The sequence below is a fragment of the Podarcis bocagei genome (assembly GCF_964188305.1).
Source record: "Podarcis bocagei genome assembly, chromosome: 15".
Classification (NCBI taxonomy): domain Eukaryota; kingdom Metazoa; phylum Chordata; class Lepidosauria; order Squamata; family Lacertidae; genus Podarcis; species Podarcis bocagei.
Window position 1 is genome coordinate 25,835,225 of NC_138141.1, and position 21,595 is coordinate 25,856,819.

Genomic DNA, 21,595 nt, shown 5'->3' on the forward strand with positions numbered 1-21,595 from the left:
CGGAGAAAGAGAGCAGAGAACGCATGAGGCTTGTGAATAATGTTGTTGTTGTTATATTTATACCCCACCCATCTGGGTATTATACAGCATGTATAAAAAATTGTTAAATATCAGTCATTAAAAAAATCCCAATACAGGGCTGCCTTCAGATGTCTTCAGTCAGATAGTTGTTTATTTCCTTGACATCTGATGGGAGGGCATTCCACAGGGCGGGCACCACTACCGAAAAGACCCTCTGCCTGGTCCCTGTAACCTCACTTCTTGCAGTGAGTGAACTATGACTTAGGACTGCCTCCAGACTATTGTGGTATAGCAGATGGAATTTGGAGGAACATGGGCTCCAATTCTTGCTATCTGTAAAGCTAGCCAGCATTTCTCAACCTAGTCTACCTCACAAGGTGGCTGTGAGGATGACATGCGACAGCCCAGTTTAAGGCAGTTCATCGGAAGATGGGCATTTTTTTGCTACCACTAAGCACCCTATGTTTCTGTCCTGTCTTTCAGCCGCTACTTGACCAGAGCTTTCCACATATGGTCGAAGCAGGGGAAATTCTCCTCCGTGTTTGTTAGCAGCGTCGTCTCCCATACCGAAACCGAGCGTGCTGCTCCTGCTTGGATGCTGCTGGCAAAGGTCTCCGGCTCTTCACCCAAGCTAGATTACACCAAGATAATTAAAGCCTGGGACAGTATCAGCAGGCAAGTGTGACTTGGCCCAGGTGGGAGGCAGCCCTGTGTGTCATTCAGAGGAGAAGGATTTTTGTCTTACTCCATCAGGGCTGTTTGCAACTTGAACATTCTGGTTCTTTCAGGGAGCCTAGTGCTTGCTGGCAGACCGTGGTGCACATCCTATGTGTGATTGGGAACACTGCAAAGCACCTGCCCAGCAGCATCCAAAGCAGACTGATGGGTGAGTGTCCATTTGAAAAGCCAATTTTATCCATCTTCTGAGTGTTTTCGGGTTGTCCTAGAGCTCTCTACCTGTCACCTGAACTAACCGTCTGGTCTGTCTTCCTCTCTCACCAGCTCATGTTAAGCTGCTTGATGTTCTTCTTTCCCCCCACAGATGATATCAAATGTTGGCTGCAGGACTCCCAGTGTCCTCTGGAGGCGATTAGCCCAGCCATAGAGACTCTGCAGAAGCTCTGCACTGCCTCCTCAGATGCCCCAAAGGAGACCCAGGTCAGGCTCAGAAATCTGCCTTCTAAGCACTGAACATCCCACTGGTTACCCTTCTTGAAACTGTCCTTGTGCTATGCTTGCTTCCCCATGCTTAGTAACACACGAGAGAGGCAGTGGTGAGTCCTATTGAGCGGAGGGGTTCCTCTGAAGCTGGTTTGGGATTTCTCAGCAGTGCAATCAGTTGTAGCCAATCAGTTTCCCCGAAGGACTGCTTTCTCGACACCACAAGTTGCCCTTTTTGATATTAGTAGCTGCCAGGACAAGTCGGAGCAGGCCAGCTTTACTTCAATTCCTGGCACTGCCAAGTTAAAAAGATTTGCTAGCAGGTGCTGTGGGGCCACCTGCCTGAGACCCTGCAGAGATGCTGCCACTCAAGATTGGGCTGGGTCGATGGGAGCATAGAAGTTGATTTTAATAGTCCAGTTTTGAGACTGCTAGCCATCTTTTCCTGGTTTGGAAGAAAGGGAAGATTGTGTCCAATATTTATTTATTTATTTATTTATTTATTTATTTATTTATTTATTTATTTATTTTATTTATTTTATGCCTTCCATATGACTTGGTTGCCCCAGTTACTCTGGGTGGCTTCCAGCAAAATATAAAAACATCAAGCATTACAAACTTCCCAATACATGGCTGCCTTCAGAGCTCTTCTAAAAGTCTGATAGTTTCTTACCTTCTTGGCATCTGATGCGAGGGCGTTACACAGGGTGGGTGTCACTATCAGGATGTCCCCCTGCTTGGTTCCCTGTAACTTCACTTTTCACAATGAAGGAACTGCCAGAAGGCCCTCAGAGCTGGACCTCAGTATCCGGCTGTAAGATGGGGGTGGAGACTTCTCTTCCCGTATACAGGACCGCATCAACATCTCGGAAATGTACTGGGAACCAATGGAGATCCTTTAGGACCAGTGTTATATGCTTCCAGTGGCACCCAGTCACCAGTCTAGCTGCCGTATTCTGGGTTAGTTGTAGTTTCCGAGTCACCTTCAAAGGTATCCCCACATAGAGTGCGCATAGACTGCATTGCAGTCATCCAAGCAGGAGATAACCAGAGCATAATGAAAGGCTTCCACATTTGATTGCTTATGCAGGGGTATTAAAATTAAATGTTGTGGGGGCCCTGGTAAGCCCCACCACACATAATTGATCACATGATGCAGTGCACGCACACACACACCCCATTTGAATGGGAATGACCCATTATTACTATTGTAACTTCTTTTTTTATTTCTGAAACTTTAATAAATATCTTACAAAAAAAAAAACACAAATATTTTATTGTGATGGCTGAAGCCCCCACGGCCCCTAGGAGTTGGCTCCTATGCCATGAAGAGAGGAGCTGTATGGGTGGGCAAAGACCTTGTTCCTATCTCAGTTCATTATTGCTGGGTGAGGCCTGATATAAAGCAGTTTCCTGTCACTGCAGAGGAGTGTTGGGTGTTCTCTTGCTTACCAAGGAGCAGTGATGAGGTCTGGCCAGCACCCAGCATTACAAAAAAATAAATAAATAGTATACCCTAAAATACCTCTCAGTGCCCTTAGAATCACTCAAGACGTTCCCCAATAACTGCTGGAAGCAGGGGTGTTGTGTTCTTGGCAGAGGAGTTGATGCGGAAAGGTCTCATTGATGCCAGAAAATTCAAAAACCCCTTAAAGATTCTTCGGCCACTGTGGAAAGTAGAACGGTCTGTTAAGACAATTTAGCCTGCAGCTGGGTTTCCAAAATAAACCCGCATTGTTCTCTTCTGGAAGAGGCTTCTCATCAAAGGAAAAACTGCTGACTTTTTAAGAGTGATCAGGGGATTTTCTCAGCGTGGTGGTCTGAGAAACTTACATGTTGGGAGGGAGAGAAGGAGGGAGGGAGAGAAGCAACAGTGTTTCCTTAGTAAAGAATTAAATCAAGGTGTCTCCATGTTTGAACAGGATATGCTGAACAACTTATTTGGGGGTCTTGTAGCCACGTGTGATCATTTCATCTCTAGTATAGTCCTCCAAGAGCGCAGAGCAGAGCAGCTACAAGAAGATGCCTTGGTAAGTGAGACCAGAATATTATTATTTATTAGCTGCATTTATATGCGATCTTTCTTCCCAAGCACCCAAGGTGGTTTACAGTTTTAAAGTACTAAGGCAAATGTTCTAACATGCAAAATTGGGAGCGGGGAGAAAGGAGCCGACCAACTAGAGCAGGCCCTGGTGTTTCCCTGTACCTGCCTCCCTCACCCTCTTCTTCATCCTCAAGGGGCGGGTGGTATCTGTTGGTTCTTAAATGTTGTGTTTCTAACATCTTCCTTTGTTCAGCACCAACCTACAGCTTAAACAGTTCACTAGAGTTGTTCTGTACAGTATGTTAACTCTCATTGTTCTCCTTTTGGTAGGTTAGACATCTCTTTATCTTGGGTGAGGCTGCACAGCTGTGTCCCGCCAAAGTGGAAAAACACATTTTTTTACTGGTACAGTCCATCCTGGCTAGTTCTGACACACTGGGCGAAGGTAAGGCCTTCCTCTTCTTTTGATGTGCCCTTAGAGGGTAGCTGCCCAGTTTTGGATGCCCCATTCTAACTTTGGCGTGGTTCTTTCCCTAGCGTCCAGCTCTGGGAGTAGCGAGGACCTTCCACCATCTCAACCATTGTCCCAGTTCAGAGGCTCTGTGTTTCCGTCTGTTGTCAGAGCTCACGCATTCATTACGCTAGGTAAGAGCTCTCCCTTGCCTTACCATGTGCCACCTCTTCTTGTTCTCCTTACCATGTGCCACCTCTTCTTGTTCTTCTCATCCTTCTCCAGTAAAACCTTGGTGATATATCAGGGCCAGTGAGCCTTTTTCAGCTCAAGAGCTGCATAACCTTCTGAGAGCTCCATGCCAGTGTGGATGGGGCCAGAAGGGAAAGTTGATAGGTTTTTCTCCTATGTGCAGTAGGTGTGTGCCCCAGCCAATTCTCCATGCAGACAAGCAAGGGGCATGATCAGAGTTCAAAAACACATTTCAGCCAGGCAAACACACTCAAGGAGAGTGCAAAGCAAAGCTGGGGAGAGATGCAGTCTGGGGAGAGGCTTAGGGAGCTGCATTTGCCCCCCACCTCTGCCACAGGACTGAGGTTTAAAATATCCCCTGCTATAGACAGACTCCTTCTACCCAGAGAAACTAAGCAGCTGAGTTTGGATGTTGGAAATGGTAGGCATTGAGACTTAGTCATACTCTGGGTAGAACCAGTAAGATCAAATGGGTTTTAAATGAATCATGGCTAATCTAAATCCCATTGATTTCTGAGTTTACACTAGAAATGGTTAAGTCTTGATCCAGTTGACTGTCTTTAACGATGGCTGTGTGTTGGTCTAGTGGGACTGCAGGTTGCACACAAGGGTCTCCCTGCGGCCCTTGAGCCACCCTTCCCCCGTTTGTTCTTACAGAGGATTATTTCTCTTTCCGATTGCTTCCGCGTCACTTTGTTTGGGCCTGCCGCACAGGCGGAAGAGATCGGTCCAGTGGCTCAAGCCTAATCCTCCTCCTTTCTCCCTGTTTCTTGCTCTTTGATAGGTAAGCTTTGCCTCCAGCATGAGGACCTGGCAAACAAATGCATTCCTGCCTTGGTTCGAGAACTAGAGCTGTCCAAGGACGTGGCTGTCCGCAATAATGTCGTCATCGTGATTTGTGACCTCTGTATCCGCTACACCAACAAGGTAGACAGGTACATCCCCGATGTCGCCATATGTTTGAAGGACCCGGAACCTTTGATCCGGAAGCAGACGCTCATTCTCCTTACCAACCTCTTGCAGGTGAGTCAAGCACAGGTTGGCCCTGGGGTCTTCTTTGCTGTGCTGCACTGTGGCTCTGATGTCAAGGGTGGCATGTCACAACAGGAAGCCCTACGTTTGCAGCCCTTAAGATGGTGAAGGAGAGCCAGTTTGGTGTAGCAGATGGGTTGAACAGATGTCAGTTCAGTTCCCCACCACCACCACCACCACCACCTCAGAAGCTCAAAAGATGGCCTTCAGACAGTCACTGTCTCCTCTCTCATCTTAATCTCACATGGTCCCTGGGAAGATAAAATGGGGAGGGTATCTGGCAGGGATATGATTTCAAGTAGATGGGAGCAGGGCTTTGCTCCTCTATGCACCTCATCCCTTGGCAACCAAAACTAGAATAATTTGGGCATCAGACTAAGAACGAGAGAATAGGCGAAGATATACAACCATTGCTCGTTTTACGTAATTATGGGTCATAGAGTTCATTAAACTTGCACATCAAGGATTTGCGGTGGATGTTAGCAGACTTGTATGCATGCTGTGGATTCTGTGGAAAGCCTAGTAGCCTCTGAAGCACGCTCATCGTCTCCCCCTCCCAACTTTTGTTGTTGCATAGGAAGAATTTGTGAAATGGAAAGGATCCCTCTTCTTCAGATTTGTCAGTGTTTTAGTGGACCCATATCAGGAGATCGCAAGGTAACACCATCATTTCTTCCCCTGCCCCGGAGTCATAAAAGGGATGAAACCTGGTTCTGCTTCCACATTTTGCTTATGTCTGAATGATGGGGGAAATCTTGGAATTTGTTCCCACTTGGTTATTTATAAGAACAACTCTGAAAAGTAGAAAACATTTTTTAAATAAAAGCTCTGGTGTCTACAGTTCCGCTCAGCAAGCACAGACTTGGGGAGAAACTATTTTACCCTTCCCATCGTTTTATCTTTTCATGATGTCTTTGTTAATCATTACAAAGCGGGTGTGGATAACACCCATTCAGGTGTTCTTTCCCTCCTCTCCACCAAAAGGAGCAAGTAAAAAGGCCTTATCAACCTAATTTTTGGCTGCATTGGCAAAAGAAAAATATGTTGAGTAGGCACAGCCATTGGGTGGGTGGAGAGATTTAAACTTCATCCCGATGCAATGCAAATTGCCCCCTCTCCAGTCAGTTGATGAGCAGGGATGAACCAGGCCCATTCACATCAGCTGGGAAATGGGGAGCTGTGAGTAGGCGGGTGAGAGTGTGTGTGTCTCTTATTTTCATTAAAAAGTGTTTATAAGTCTGCTTAATGTTTTAAAATCTTTACTGTGGGTTTGGGATTGGAAAATCTTTTGGGGTTGTCAGTGGCAATTTGACATTTCCGATATATATGCTTTCTTAAGATTAATTCTGAAACTCATTCCCAGGCTTTTAAGAAGTTGTCCTAAAATACGGGTCTAACAGGGACAACCTTGTTGCCCTTTGGCTTTCATACAGCACCTGCAGTTGGTGCCACATTTTTCCTGTCTCTCCAGCTGGTGGCGGTCTTGTATCATCTTTAATGTGCTTTCTGCACAGCCGTTTATGTCTCTGTGTGTGTCCACTTTCTGTTTCGAGGTTAAAAACGGACACTACTCATTGGTCACCTGATTAAAGAAATCTGAGTCAATTAATTGTAATCGATTAATTACCTTGCACTGCAGACAAAACACTAGTCCAGGAGCCAGAAAAATCCTTTCTTTGTTTTTAGGCCACACACACAAATACACGCATCATCTTACACACTCATAATCTTAGAAGACACAAAGAGACGGTGCCTCTTCTGAGATGGTGTTTTCCACTCTTTTTTAAAATCAGTATTTGTCCTTAAATGATTTAAAAGATCTGCTGTCTGATCTGTTAAGAGACCTTTTTTTCACCTGATTAAAAATATTAAATCTACTTGATCTGGACAATTAAATGTTGTGTCTCTTTCACCTGGAAGCTCTGGGTGAAATTAACTTAGGGATGGGGAACCTGTAAGACTCCAACTCCCAGCATCCTTGACCACTGACAATGATAGCTAGGATGGCTGGGAGTACCAAAAGCATCTAGAGCAGGCATGGCCAAACTTGGCCCTCGAGCTGTTTTGTGACTACAACTCCCATCATCCCTAGCTAACAGGAACAGTGGTCAGGGATGATGGGAATTGTAATCCCAAAAACAGCTGGAGGGCCAAGTTTGGCCATGTCTGATCTAGAGGGTCACAGGTTCCCTATTCCCTGGGTTAACCCATCTCGACCCTGGGGTTAGGCTGACAGGTACAGATTTTGCCCAAGACCACCTAGACTGAAAAAGGCCTGCTGCACAATTAGGTGTACAGTGTGACCAAATGACCTATCTTTCCTGAGACCAACACTATCCACTTCCATCACAGTGGCTCACACCACATGGTGGCTCTCTTCGTGTGCACCCAAAAAGACAATCAGTATCCCAAATGTTTCCAGGTTACGTCTTATCAGGTCTGTCATTGACAGAATAGCAAGCTTCGGAAGTCACGGAACTCTTTGTGTAGTCTAATTCTGTGGCTTTCTAAAACTTACTACATGGTAAAAGTACCTGTTTTTTCAAAAGGTACTGTCCAAACTAGCTTGCATCCTTATTTCCGCAGATTCAAAAATAATATCTTTTTCTTTATTCTTAATTTTTTTTTATTTTTTAAATGGAAGCGTTTGAGCTTCAACCAGATAAGGTAAATGTTCTAGACCTCCCTCTATGATCCCAAATCAGAATGTGACATTTCCTAAGCTCACTGTGTGCCTTATGCCAGGCATTAATTGTAGCATAAGATGCAATTTGGGCATATTGGTACGAGCTGCTGCTGATCCATATTGCATCTTCTTTTGAGTTTGAAATCCCTGTCATCATTTAGACCCTTGCAGATATTCTGCATTTAGATAGCCTGCTTATTTTGGGGTTAAATCTGCAGGATTTATTTGAAGAAATTGGTTTAAAGTCTACCTCAATATCCTACCCCCCCCCCCTTACTGTTTTTACTGGTGTATCTGTAAGACTCCTTGTCCATGAGCTTGAGCATTCTGTTTAAAAAATAACAACACACACACACACACACACACACACACAGCAGATAGCCAGGTACTTCTGGATTAAGACAAGCACTTTCTCTTATAGTTTGTCCCCAGCATCCTCTACTTGAAAAGGAACACAGAAAGTTGCCATATACCAAGTCAGACCATTAGTTCATTAAGCTCAGTACAGTGGTACCTCAGGTTACATACGCTTCAGGTTACGTACGCTTCAGGTTACAGACTCTGCTAACCCAGAAATAGTGCTTCAGGTTAAGAACTTTGCTTCAGGATGAGAACAGAAATTGTGCTCCGGCGGCGCGGTGGCAGCAGGAGGCCCCATTAGCTAAAGTGGTGCTTCAGGTTAAGAACAGTTTCAGGTTAAGTACAGACCTCTGGAACGAATTAAATACTTAACCCAAGGTACCACTGTATTGTCTATATCAGGGTTTCCCAAACCTGAGTCTCTAGCCATTTTTGGACTACAACTCTCATCATTCCTAGCCAGCAGGACCAGCAGTCAGGGTTAATGGGAATTGTAGTCCAAAAACAGCTGGAGACTCAAGTTTGAGAAGCCCTGGTCTATATTGTCTGGCAGCAGCGCTCTGCAGTTTCAGGCCAGGAGTCTCTCCCGTTTTGCCTCAAAATGCTATTGGAGATTGAACCTGGGGCCTTCTGTGTGTGAAATAGATGCTCTCCTGGGAGCCCTTTCCTGATATTCTGGTTCTGAAGGTTGCATTTAGTGGCAGTGGCCAATAGCTGTTGACAGACAGGCCCTCTAAAAAATGATCTTGATGCTTTTTAAAAGCCACCCATGTTAATCACCATCGCCCCCGCCTTGTGGCAATATATTCCGCGAGCTTAATTATGCATTCATTTTGACTCTGTGTGAGTTTAATTTTACTTATCTGTACTTCAGTCATTCTTCAATGCAGAGCTTTCCCCATCTCCCCCCATCCGCTCCTCCACAGCAGCCTGTTACAGCATTGAGAGCGTAGCAGTGAGCTGCCTTTTCCTGTGGAGCGCATCAACGTTTCATTTAAAAGCTGCCCGGCTATTAATGGGGTATTCTCAATAAATGCCCACACGTAGGGAGCAAGTAATTTTATTAAAAAACGCTCCCTAGTCATTGTGGATTCCAAGCTGTGTCTCAGGCCGGGAATACCAGATCTCCTTAATAAGATCTTGCTAGCACGAGTGACTGCTGGTTAATTATCACAAACACTGTAATTACTGTCGGTGTTTACTGTTCAACTGAGTTATTTCTCTCTTTAATTATGTTGAATTATAATTAGAAGCAAAATTGCAGGATGGGCCCTGAAAGCTTTTCAAAGGAGTTTTGGATAAGGGAGCGGTGTAACAATAGACCCCGTGTTTCTTAAACATTGTGACGTTTAAGCACCACTCTTGATTTGAGGTGGGCTTCAGCAAAGGAGGGGAACCCATGGCCATGTAGAGCTTTGGGACTGCAGTTCCCTTCGACACACTCATCATTGGCTGGGGCGGATGGGAATTAAAGCTCACCATCAGAAGAACCACACAGTTTCCCCCACCCCAGGCTGCATTTTGAGAGAGGCCCTTTTCTCTTGGCTTCTGTGCCGCTCAGCTGGTCCGTTGCAAAATGTCACCAGTCTACAGAAAAAAAAGTACAGGACAGGCAACCTCCGATTTAGGCGCGACAGATATGTGCACATTCATGCTTGGTGCACATAGCACAAACCCGGAAGTGACCCAGAAACGTCATAAAATACATCACTAAAAAAGAGGCAGAACGGGGTGTTTCAACCACACACGACTTCATGCAAGCGCACAATAACCTGGAATGTGACCTCCGCACAAATCTGGCGTTGCCTTATGTGATTTAGGTACTTTTGGTCCATATCTTGCGATTGTGCCGCAAGAAATAGGGTTAAATGCCTGTTAATCAGGGCTGTGTAAACTGTATTTCCAATCATAGTTTGGGCTCTTCCCTTGGCAGCCCATTCTGTTGCTTTGCTGATACAACAATTAATACTTTTTTCCTGTTGCTGATCAACCTTGAGTCGGCAAGTGGTGGCCCAGGGGCTCATTCTGGCTCTGGCATAGTCTTTCTTCCCTCCTCTTCTCTCTTTAATACTCTCTTGCACATGAATCACACACACAAAGTGGCAACCCAGCAACTGAGGTTCAGAAGGGAAGAGTACCTCACATTGCCCAAAGCATCTGTTTCTCTCCACCCTGGGAAGAAAAGGGGCTAAGGAGCCCCTTTCTCTGGTCACGTGGCAATGAGCCGAAGGGCAGAGCCAATGTAACTGGCCCCTCCTTCCCATGCTTAGCTCAGAATATGGCTCCCAGGTAGTTTTTAAAAGCGAGTCGCTGCCTGCAAACCAAAGCCACTGAGGTGGCCTTCTGACGTGCTTTCCCTTTCTCCTCCCTGCAGCTTAGCTAAATTCTGCTTGGCGCACCTCCTGCTGAAGAGGAACCCACTGATGTTCTCCCAGCACTTCATCGAGTGCATCTTCCACTTCAATAGCTATGAGAGGCATGAGAAGTACAACCGGTTCCCCCAGAGTGAGCGGTCCGTGGAGTGGTGGCTATTTTCATTAACATGAATGGGGGTGGGAGGGAGGGGGTTGCATGTAGTGGTGAGCAGGATCCTCCTGCGGTCAAAGCGTCACTTGTCATCACTTTTATATCCCACCCTTTCGCCAACAGGACATGGGGATACTAACAACAAAATAATTCAGTCCTTAGAACTTAGAAATTCAGTTCAACAGCCATGTTCACCCAGAGTTTGAGCACAGGACAGCAGCTGGGCAGAGTCAATTCCAACTTGTGCCTGAGTGCTGCTAGCATGCAGGACTGCCAGATTTCATCTGTGAGAGAATTCCATAAATAGAGCAGCAGCACCAAGGCTTTGCAAGCCGCCTCTACTGATGGGGCAATGAGCAGGACGCCTGCTGCTATTTGATGAGACACTGAGGCTGCGAAGTGTTTGGGCCCAGTATTACTGGCAGCCAGTGTAGTGTTTTAAGGACTGGAGTGATGCAATCCCCTCTCGTCACCCCACATAGTAGCATTTTACAATGCTATACTACTGACAAACATCCCCATAGAATGTTCTGGTGAAACTGGCTCAGAGTGAATAGCTAGTCCATCTTTTTATACATAAGCAAATGCCAGTTTCTAAAGTTTTGCCGCACTGTAGTCTGACTGAGGAAACAGACCCTAAACTGAGGTGATGCACTTTGGCTGTGGGGTTGATCTTCAGTGAGCAGGATCCTGAGGTGCCGAAGTGACCCCTGTTGCAGTTCTGTCCTAATGCGTCCTTTGGCCTGCCCTCTCCCAGGCAGGCTGCTGCTTGCTTCTGTGGGGCAAAGTCAAGCTCTGTACGTCAGGGCCACCAACAACGCAGTGAGGTCAAATCTTGCGCTTCAGCCCCGATACCGAATGAACCCAGCCCTTGCTTGTTTGCAGGGAGACATTATGAGAGTCTCATAATGCCCAAGCCCTTCCTGATCAAACTTGGGCTCTGCCTTTCCTGAGGACTGACATTATCCTAGCTGCCTGCCTGTTGCCCTGACATAATAGAATGTGAGGTGGGAGGAGCTCTGTGGAATCCTGCGAGAGGGAGAGGAGACTCCAGAGTTAGGGATATGGCGGTGGCCCTCCAGGCGATGTTGGGCTCCCAGCTCCCATCAGGCCCAGCCAGCATGGCTAATGGTCAGAGATGATTGGAGCTGCAGGCCATCCACATCTGGAGGGCAGTTCGTTTCACCCATCCCTGACTTGCAGAGATGATGCTGGGAAGAGGAGACCTCAGGAAGGAGGGAAAGGAGAACGTGGCACGTAGGTTAGTGAGAGTTGGGGTGAGAGAGAGAAGAGAAGATGATTGTACTGTGAATGCAGGAATCACTTTTTTTTTGTCATCAAGCCCGTTTCCCATTTTAATGATAGATGATTGACCTCGGGGCGACAGGCCGAATCCTGTTTCCTACCCTCCCTCTTCAGTGATATGCCAGATCTAATGTCTGTGTTTTGAATGTTGAATAGATAGGTGGCTTACACGCACTTGTGTTTCTTAGCTATCAATGAATTTCATTCACCTACTACAGAGAGAAGAAACTCTTTTCCCTGAAAGGCGAAGCTAACAAAGAGAAAAGGATGGAGATTTACAAGTTCCTGCTGGAGCACTTTACCGATGAGCAGAGGTTCAACATCACCACCAAAATCAGCCTGAACATTCTGGGTACGGCTGTATCTTCCTACACAGAAGGAAGGCACTGTGTGAAATGTTAATTCACAGTGTGATTTTGTGTGTTGGGGGGTGGTGGCTTCCAAAACTCCTTCTGTGCATGAAGTTCAGTGCCTATTGGGTGACACCCCTGCAGAGTGGCTCAGAAGTTGCCCAGTTCCAAAGATCACAAGCCTTTCTCGCAGCATTGTTGAAAGGATTGTTGCAATGATGTACCCAAAAGGCCATGGATACTACAAAATATTCCCAGACTGCTAGTATTAGCTGTGAATTGTTGCAGAGTTTTCCATTTCTTGCGTGGGAGGTATTGGTTTGTTTGCCTCTTGTGCACATTTTACACTCTTTTGTTAATTCCAAGGTTCAGTTGCAGGAGCCTGCGATTGAACCGGCATTGTGTAGTGGATTTGGGGCTGTGCTCAGTGCTTGTTCCCAGGCTTAGAGTGGTGCTCTGGGAATTTCTCTTTTGGCTTAAATATCTGGGAGTTGCTATTTGAAAGTCACTGCCCTCTTCATTTTATCCTTGGGAGGAGCTTTTAAAGGAGGCCTTCACCATGAGGTAGAAAATCTAGACTGCTTCTGCGGCTACTCACTCTTCTGAATGTGCTGGATAGACTTCTTTGGCTGGTTATGCCACTGGCTCACAAGAGCCTCTCATCTCCATCTAATTGGTTGAGACACATTCATAAGAACAAGGTCCCTCTCTCCTTGCAGTGGGTGCCAATATGCTTGTGTGTGCATGTCTGCTTTGAGTCCCTTTCACAAGAGTTTAAAAGCAAGCCCCAACCTTGCATTTCCCTGGGAAGCCGCTTGACTAGGTGAGCTGTCCCCAACTGCAAAGAGCCTTGTGCAGAGCTATGACCACTTTGCTCTCAGCTTAAAATGTTGGACTTTTCTGGTGTTTGGAAGTAACCACTTGTCCCACTTTCTCCATCCTTTCTGTTTCCAGCCTGCTTTGTGGACAGAGCCCTGCCTCTCGACCTGGAGGCCAGCGCTCTGCTCTCCGACACCTTTGAGGTCCTGAGCTGCAAGGAGATCAAGCTCTCGGCCATGAAATCCAGGCCAGAGGATGACATTGAGCCGGACGAGGACCAGCTGGCCATTGCCAACGCCATCGTGCGGGTGGCCCAGAAGAAAATGATCTCGCAAGTGAGTATAGCAGCTCCAAAGAGAGTCTGGGAAAGTCCTTGGGAGTGACACCACTGTGCTCTCCCTTAGCAACATGCTAAATCTCTCTGTTGTTTTGAATAAAGCAGCCCCATCTCTACTCAATCCATCTCTACTCAATCCAACCCCCCACAGGTTCAGAAGAGGAATTTTATTGAGAATGTCATTCCGATCATCACGTCGCTGAAGACCTCATTGGAGGAGAACAGGCTTCCAGCTCTGAGAGAACTCATGAACTATCTCCGGGTAATATTTCAGGCCAGGGTCATTTAGTTAAACCCATTATTTAGGGGCAACCCCCCTGCTCTGGGCATTTGCTGCGTCCAGTGGGTATTGTTGCCCAGTTCTGGTTGCCACATATTGTGACAAGGCACATGCTGCCTGCTGTCCTGGGGTCTGAGCAGTAGAGAGGTGTGGGAGATCGTGATGGGCTGGTTGGAGGTTGTGCAACTGATAAGGATGTCTGCAGAGGAAGAGAGCCAGTTACTTCTCTGCCTGGACGCACACCAAGGAGCCTCTGGGGGCATGTTTAATGTTGCTGGGCTAAATGATCAGCAGTCAAAAATGCCACAAGTAGCATCTCTTGATAGGATCTGGAGGCTCTTTGGGCCTGGCAGTGGCACAATTAAGCATTTGTTCTGGTGTCTTGATAGACTGGAGGGGAGAATGACCTGTGTCATAGGTAACAGTGGCCAAAGAACAATTGTTGGACATTGAAGGTTGAGTGAGGAGCACAAGATACACTTGGAGACAATGCCCTTCCTTATGGAGCAATGTCAGTCTTTACATGTGTGTGCACGCAAACACACCAGGACTTTGCTTCAGTTGCTTGTTCTCCACACTAGCCAACTGCCATTATTGATCTTCCCTGCTGCAGTATTATTGCCTGAGTATCTTGGCCAGACATTCTTTAAATCAGAGGGCTATTTCACCACTTGGAGCTTTAAGAATCTTCACTTGAACATCAGCAGAAAGCATAGCTGATGAAATAATACCCTTCCACGTCTGCATCCCAAAGGATTTACAAGCACACCACTAAAAACAGCAAACATATTTTGTAAAACAGTAGAACAACCAGGTATAGATTTTAAAAACAGCCCACGGCAAATATCTAAGGCATCCAGTTTAACCACCACTGACTTTTCTGTTGCATCTTCCAGGAGGTGATGCAAGATTATCGAAATGAAATCAAAGAGTTCTTTGCCATGGACAAGCAGCTGGCCGCTGAGCTGGAGTACGACATGAGGAAGTATGAGGAGCAGCTGAAAGTGGAGTCTGAGCGAGACCAGGAGCTGGCCAGAGAGGCAGGATCCCTTCACGTCCTGGCAGTTGCGCAGGTACAAACTCCCACCCTCCCAAGCAGGGGCTTGTGAGGATTGTGTTTGCTAGCCACAGCCATGTGAGTCCTGTTTTTCCCAGCAGGCTAGTCCCCAACCCTCTTCCACTGTCGCCTGCTGGTGTACCCAGCTGCTGCTTTTTCAAGATTTTGCGGTAGCATGCCAAGGAGCAGCTGACGTCCTGATGTCAGGAGATTGACAGTTGGCTGGCCTCACTCATCTGCTGAGTTTTGCACCCCAGAGGGATGGGAGATACACAGTTCCTCACCCCTGTGCTAGACTGCGTTGAAACCCCTCACTGGCTGTTCCTGTTTTCCAGCCTAGTCCTGTCCCCTCCTATTGTCGCCCCAAGCTGGCAGGGCAAAAGCTCCCAACTCTGCCACAAGTGACTTCAAGACAGTTTACACCCAACTTGAGTTTTCTGTTTGTAACACAGGAATGATGAGGGGTTGGCGTCGCAGAGTTGGCGTGAGCCTATTGACAGTAGCGTGAAGCCCTCCTTGCCCCTGATAAACGCCACAGTGGAATTTAAGCACTGCTCCATTTTCTCCTTTTTAAATCATAGTCTCCCACTTTGGAAAAAGAAGCACTTCCTGGTTATCAAAATGCAGCTGCTTCTGCAACTGCTGCAAGTGACTCAGCCTCGCCTTTGAGATCTCCTCCTTCTCCAGCACCTGTTGGGTTTACTTCGCCCAGACCAGGCATCCTGAAGGCCAGGTACAGGACTCTGTGGACTCAAGTTGGGCTGTCTGTGCTTCTGCTGCTTTTCTGGGATTCAGCAAATCCTTAATCTGAGTATCTTCTATGCATCTTCGCAGGCAGCATTTGTGTACAGCTTGCCTTATACACTTAGGCTTTTATCGTGCGCTGAACTGTCACACTTTGTGCGAGATGGTTGCTGCTAGCCTTAGGTTTGTCTACATACCATCAGGTTATAAATCAAGTGTATCAATGCACTGAACTGCAGGTTCAAATTAATCTTTTTCCAGAGGTCCAATTAGCTGTCGCCTTGTGATGCTCGGCAGATGCTCTTCTAAAGCTTGTTTACTCTGCAGCGACCGGAACGCCAGCAACATCTCTACCCTTTTCCTCCTTCCTAGGAACAGGTCCTTGAATACCATTGCCATCCTCAACTCTGCTAAGAAGGTCGCAGAGGCTGCTTTCAGTCAGCGCAGCAGGAGCCTGGGCGGGAGACCCACATCTCCAGGGAGCAGGCAGAACAGTAAAGGTGAGCCTTTCTTTAGCCGGTAGAGATTCTGTCTCAGAACCACCTTAAATGTACACACAGTTCCTGTTTCAGACTAACTAGAGGTGTCTTGCTGGGGACAGTCACTGTCTCTAACACTCTTCTCCTTTTTCTTTTAGTGTCCTTGGCCAGTCTAAACCGACCATCATCTGGAACCAACGATCCCCTGGAAGGTCGAGCAATCAGTACCCCTGAGCGTAAGTTTCTGAAGAGGTGGTCTGTTATGGAGGGGTGTGTGGAAGCAGCCCTACTTTGAGGGGAATGTGGCAGGGCTGGCTTCGGGGGTCTCCTAGTCCCCTAGCCCTGCCATTTCTGGTCAAGCAGAAAGAAAACACAAAAGGAAAATTGCACTCCACTGCAACCTTGCAAAGAAAAGAAACCAAACCTGACAAGTGCAACGGTAGAAAATGGCAGTGTATTACAAATTCAGTGCACACAGTTCATAACAACAAAGAGTCCAACCAGGCAGTCAAATAGCTACTTTAAGAGAGTCATGAATCCCTTCCAACGATGCGTCCACCAGTAACAGCTCATGGTGAATGAACACCATTCTTTTCATCTGTGGGCTCCAACTCCCATCAGGCTATGCCAGTGGTGGCATGATGGGAGTTGTAGTCCAGCAGCATCTGAAGGGACAGATTTCTCCATTCCTCATATATGGTCTTTCTTTCCCAGTGGTCTGAAATCCTGATGTGCATATATGTTTTTCTGGTCAAGTATCTCAGCACTAATCCTCATGACCATTTCTTGGTAGATCAACCCAGCACTAGACCTGCACTCATTGGTACCTTCCCCAGCACAGTGTTTTGGCTTCAGGCTCCACTTCAAAATTGTATTCCATCTTCCTAAAGGACATTAGCTGACAAATGTGTGCTCACATGTTGACAACAGCTCTTCCTGAATCCCCTTCTTCCCAAATCATACTGGGCAGATGAGACAGCAAAGGGTAGTTCAGGCAATTTGGTGGGTTGCCTGTCCCTAGTGACAGTCAGTCTGCAGGTTTTGGCTGGAAGGAAAGGAAGCTGCAAGTTTACATTTATTTTTGCATTACCTGTATTTTGTACCCTGATCTTCCTAATCATGGCAGAAGAAGCCATGCAGGGCACTAAGTCATGTCCCTGACCACTTGCAATGCTAATGGGCGCCATTCTGATTTGCAAGATTTCACATTTACTTAAGGTTTGAAATTTACCTTTTGAAAGAATAAGATGAACCACAGGATGCTGGATGCTGTGCCCAGAGACCCAAATTTTTTATTCACATACACAGGATTGTGGAATGAACACTTTCCTTGACGGTACCTTAAGCAGTGGGTCATAAAGTTTGTGTGTGATGCTACAAGTTGTCCTAAACTGGTGGGCATTTGCGTTTGCATGTGTACCCCAAAAAAAAGTGTGGGGGGGAATAAAGGCAGCACTCTGTGAAACCAAATCCTCATGAAGCCTACAGGAGCCTGTGCCTTTATTCTGGAAGGGCTCCAACGCTCTGTGATAGCTGCTGCTATCTTCAGTCTAAAAGTGATCTACAACAGGCCAGGGAAAGACCGTGCCCTGAGACCTTAGGTGACCAGGAGAGTGTCTCTTTTTCAAAGCCGTGCTGTGATATTCACAGCAAGCTGACTGCAGACATCTGACCCTCTGTGCCATCCTCTCCCCAACTTGGCGGAGTTGATAGACTCAACATTAACACCAGATGTCCTTAACTTCCCAACGTCAGCTTTGCGCAAAGTCTTGGGATGCCACAGCCGTGAAAACCGTGCCTTCCTTTCTGCCTGGGGGCTGGCACTGATGCTCCATTTAAGCAACATATGCTGGGGAGAGGGGGAGGGAGGGGACTGTTAATCCCATTGGGGGCCAAGGCTTAAAATTCCAGCTTTGCTTCCTAGCAGTGACACAAGCTGTGTGTCACATTACTACTGCCTGAGATGGCCAGGATTGAGCTGTCATCGCCCCACTGGCTCTGGGTCCCTCGGTCCTAAAATGAGAAGGAAACTATATGGTCCAAAAAACAATCAACAGACACAGAGAGAAAAATATGGAACCTGAACAAAAACTCACTGTGCGTGCCAGCCCACTGTGTCTTCAACAAATCATTAATTGAACAAACAAGCCACAGTTTGGCTTGTTTCTAAGCTGCTCTTGTGCCTCTTTGGGCTGATGAGTACCTTGGGTGGAGTATGCAAGCAAGCCATGGTTAAACAAGTGTTTTTACTTTTGGCAGAACAGCAAGCCATAGTTAGGCTAAACAAACCATAGGTTTATTTGTGAGCCAGGATACTTAGTCCCTTAGGACATAATGCCAAGTCATAGATTGGTGTTACGTGTATGAGCAGCTACAAGACTTCCATCCTCTCTCTCCTGTTGTGTGCCACTATTCTGAACCTGCTTCTGGGTTCTCTGGAAACTAAAGAGCTGCTTCTGCACGCAGTTTGGTGTGCTGTCATTCCACTGATTCATCTAATCCGAACGGTCTACTCAGATGGGCAGCATCTCTCCAGAGTCTCTTGCGGCTAACAACCAGGGCTTGAATCCGGGATATTGTGCAGGCAAAGCATGTGAATATGGTTCCTCCCCAAAACCTACCTACTGACTTACCCAAACATTTTATTAGCCTGCTTACCCACACAAATCTCCATGAAGCCATGAATGGCATATCATGAGCCTGAAAAATGGAAGTTAAAGGAGAAGAGGTGAATTTTCCATATTTCAAACTCTTTCCTTCCCTTACCCTGAGCAATTAGGTGTTTGCATACCTGATTGATTCCCCCATCTTTGTTATAGCAATCTGAGGAGGTCTGGCTGCTAGGGAGGGGTTTAGTATTGGCCACTCCCGCTTCTCGCAACACTCTTTCAGTTCTTAAGTGTCCAGGTGAGCTTGTGCTAAACTTTGTGGTGTTTTTCCCCCCAGAGACTATTAACAACGTGACCTTTGGGTCAGGAGTCAGTTATATCCACCAGACCCAAACGCCAGCTTCAGATGCAGGTAAGTTGCTGCTGTGCATTATTGTGGTTAGATAGAAAGAAACGAAAGACAGACAGACAGAAAGAAAAAAAACCAAGGCATATTAATATTTCTGCCATTCCACTTGCAGGAGATCAAGGAGCCCAGGAGCCACCAAGTCAGATTATCTGCTTGCCTTTACCAGATTCACCGTGAGTATAATAGATGCCTTGGCTGGGGCAGCTCTGCAATCCCAGAATCACCTTGTGCAAAACAGTAGTTCTGCATGTTTTTGTCCCACTCTTCCAAAGAGCCCAGGGTGACACACATAGTTCACACACACCCTCCTGCCGTTTTATGTATTAGTCTGATAGAGTGAGTGCAACAGCCCCAAGGTCACCCATTGAACTTTGCATTTGAGCGGGGATTCGAACCTGGTCTCCCCCAGTTCTATTTCTGCACTCCAACCAACACTTGTGCTCCGTACAATGGAGTTCACAGACAGAATTCATCCCCAGGCACCAGTGCTGTTTCTCCCTGGCAGAAAGAATAACTGTTGAAACCAGCAGTAACTGCCCTTTTCGCAAAATGGTGGTGAAACAAAGTGTCTTGTGGTGCAGCCAGCAAAGGGTTATTGAATAGAGAAGATGTCAATGTGCTGTTCATTGGAAAGCCACCCAAATGACCTTTGTTTCAAAGCTTGCTGGTGGAAAACTGTAAACTGCAGTTGGGGGACAGATGTCAGAGTGCTTCCCATAACACTCTTTTTAAAAATAACTCTGTACACAAAAGTCTTGGAAATAAGTAACTACTACATGCCATATTTCAGAGCAAAACCCTCTCCATCCGTCAAATACAGTGGTACCTCAGGTTACATACGCTTCAGGTTACTGACTCCGCTAACCCAGAAATAGTGCTTCAGGTTAAGAACTTTGCTTCAGGATAAGAACAGAAATCATGCTCCGGCAGCAGCTTGAGGCCCCATTAGCTAAAGTGGTGCTTCAGGTTCAGAACAGTTTCAGGTTAAGAACGGACCTCTGGAACGTATTAAGTACTTAATCCGAGGTACCACTGTAGTAAGTTAGGAAGAAGTATTCCAGGCCAGCCTTCTCTCTCTCATTCTAGTTTTCAGCGAGTAGGGATTTTGTTTACATGAGCAGCATTCAAGCAATTTTCTAGAAAAATAGAACTCGTCATGCCCATTCATTTCAATTGGTCTGCTCTGGGTAGGACCAACAATGGATGCAATCCTTGCTTTCCTCGTTGGACAAAAGCAGATTCCCCATTGTTCGGCGAGACCCCCGTTTTGTGCAGATTTTGGCTGCACACTAAACTTGTGTTCCCTGTTATAGTGCAGAATGACTAAGCCAGGAATGGATAGCCTGTGTACTTTGAGATGTTAATTAAACTACAGCTCCTATCATCCTCTGTCCATGTAGGCTGGCGTTAATGGGAGCAGGAGTCTGATGACATGCAGAGGGCCACAGATTCCCCATCCCTGCTCTAAACACTAGTTTACTTAACCTATTTTTCAAAACTATTTTCCATCTCAACTTGTAGGTTGCCGCAGCCTCAGCAGTGGAAGATAAACTCTCCAATGAGGAGAAGCAACCCCTCAAGTGTAGGGCTGAGGAGGTCCAGCCGCAAGACTCCCAGGCTGTCAAGCAAATGATGGCCCTTGCCTTCTATAGCCCCAGCTTTTAAAGAAGCATGATCATGTTTTACATCCTCTTTGCAATGGCTTGAAGAGACTATTTGAAGATCACGGCTTGCTTTTGTAATTGCTGTATGATAAATGTCTATTTTGATACTGTTAATATTAGTAATTCATCACTGCACTGGTTGGGGCACATTCTGTATATATTTGAGCTTCTATATACATGTACTGGAATAATTTTAAAAAGTCATTGAGGCAGTTGAATCCAGGTCGGTGGGGCTGCACATCTGAGTCGCTCCTGCCAAAGAACCAACATGTACTGTCTCATAAAAAAATCTTTCTTCAAACATTTACCTTCACAGCTTTTATCTCATTTTACTTTCTGGACATGCCCTTTTTGAGTAATACCAGTGTTTAGTCAAATAGGAAAGAGACTTGGCTTCCATGGACAAATCTTTGTCCAGATCAGATCATCTACTGCAGGGAAGGCCTTTGCAATTATTTCTATGGAAAGAATGCATGTGAACAGTGCCATGCTGCAGTTGGACATCCCTTATTACGGAATCCTTCCCCTCCATGCACCCCACGAAAAGCCAAAGAGCCACAGGAAGTTTCTATACGTGAGCACTCCTTCTCCGCTGAGCTCCTTCTGCTTTCTTGAAAGTCCAAATGTCAAGAAGTCAGGAGAATCTGTGTTGTCCTCTGTTTAGAACAAGGATCCCTAGCCAGCAAAGGGTGCAAGGAGAAAGGACCAAGGGCCACAGCCTTCTGGGATCTGAGCAAAACTAGGTGCCTCATTTCCAAATTTGACCTACAGGGCTTTGAAGACTTGCGCCAAAGCCATTCCTGGAGAAGAGAGCTTTATTCAAATAATCGCAGCATGTGAATAACTTTGTGTATATACAACCTTCCTGTTCTTATCTTAATAGATTATTTCTTGGCTTCCAGCCAGGTTCTTAACTTAGGCTTGGTTATGATTGTATGCACAATAAAATAAAAGGGTCTTTTAAGGTTAGATGAATGGTTAGTCTAGTTCAGCATTGGCTCTAACTCAT

The 21,595-nt window shown here is 46.3% G+C and overlaps 1 protein-coding gene across 1 annotated transcript in view; it reads left to right on the plus strand.

Moving 5' to 3' along the window:
• NCAPD3 (non-SMC condensin II complex subunit D3) overlaps positions 1-20,700 on the plus strand; it is a 51,170-nt gene extending 30,470 nt beyond the window's left edge. Inside the window, exons 17-35 of the mRNA XM_081172444.1 lie at positions 505-700; positions 814-907; positions 1,064-1,179; positions 3,105-3,212; positions 3,557-3,671; positions 3,764-3,871; positions 4,714-4,952; positions 5,539-5,618; positions 10,382-10,519; positions 12,057-12,190; positions 13,143-13,342; positions 13,496-13,606; positions 14,521-14,697; positions 15,263-15,414; positions 15,798-15,925; positions 16,063-16,140; positions 18,851-18,925; positions 19,035-19,095; positions 20,444-20,700. Coding sequence (XP_081028570.1) covers positions 505-700; positions 814-907; positions 1,064-1,179; positions 3,105-3,212; positions 3,557-3,671; positions 3,764-3,871; positions 4,714-4,952; positions 5,539-5,618; positions 10,382-10,519; positions 12,057-12,190; positions 13,143-13,342; positions 13,496-13,606; positions 14,521-14,697; positions 15,263-15,414; positions 15,798-15,925; positions 16,063-16,140; positions 18,851-18,925; positions 19,035-19,095; positions 20,444-20,555 — 2,422 coding nt within the window. The 3' untranslated portion in view covers positions 20,556-20,700. The remainder of the gene's footprint in view (positions 1-504; positions 701-813; positions 908-1,063; positions 1,180-3,104; positions 3,213-3,556; positions 3,672-3,763; positions 3,872-4,713; positions 4,953-5,538; positions 5,619-10,381; positions 10,520-12,056; positions 12,191-13,142; positions 13,343-13,495; positions 13,607-14,520; positions 14,698-15,262; positions 15,415-15,797; positions 15,926-16,062; positions 16,141-18,850; positions 18,926-19,034; positions 19,096-20,443) is intronic.
• Positions 20,701-21,595: the final 895 nt, after the last annotated feature.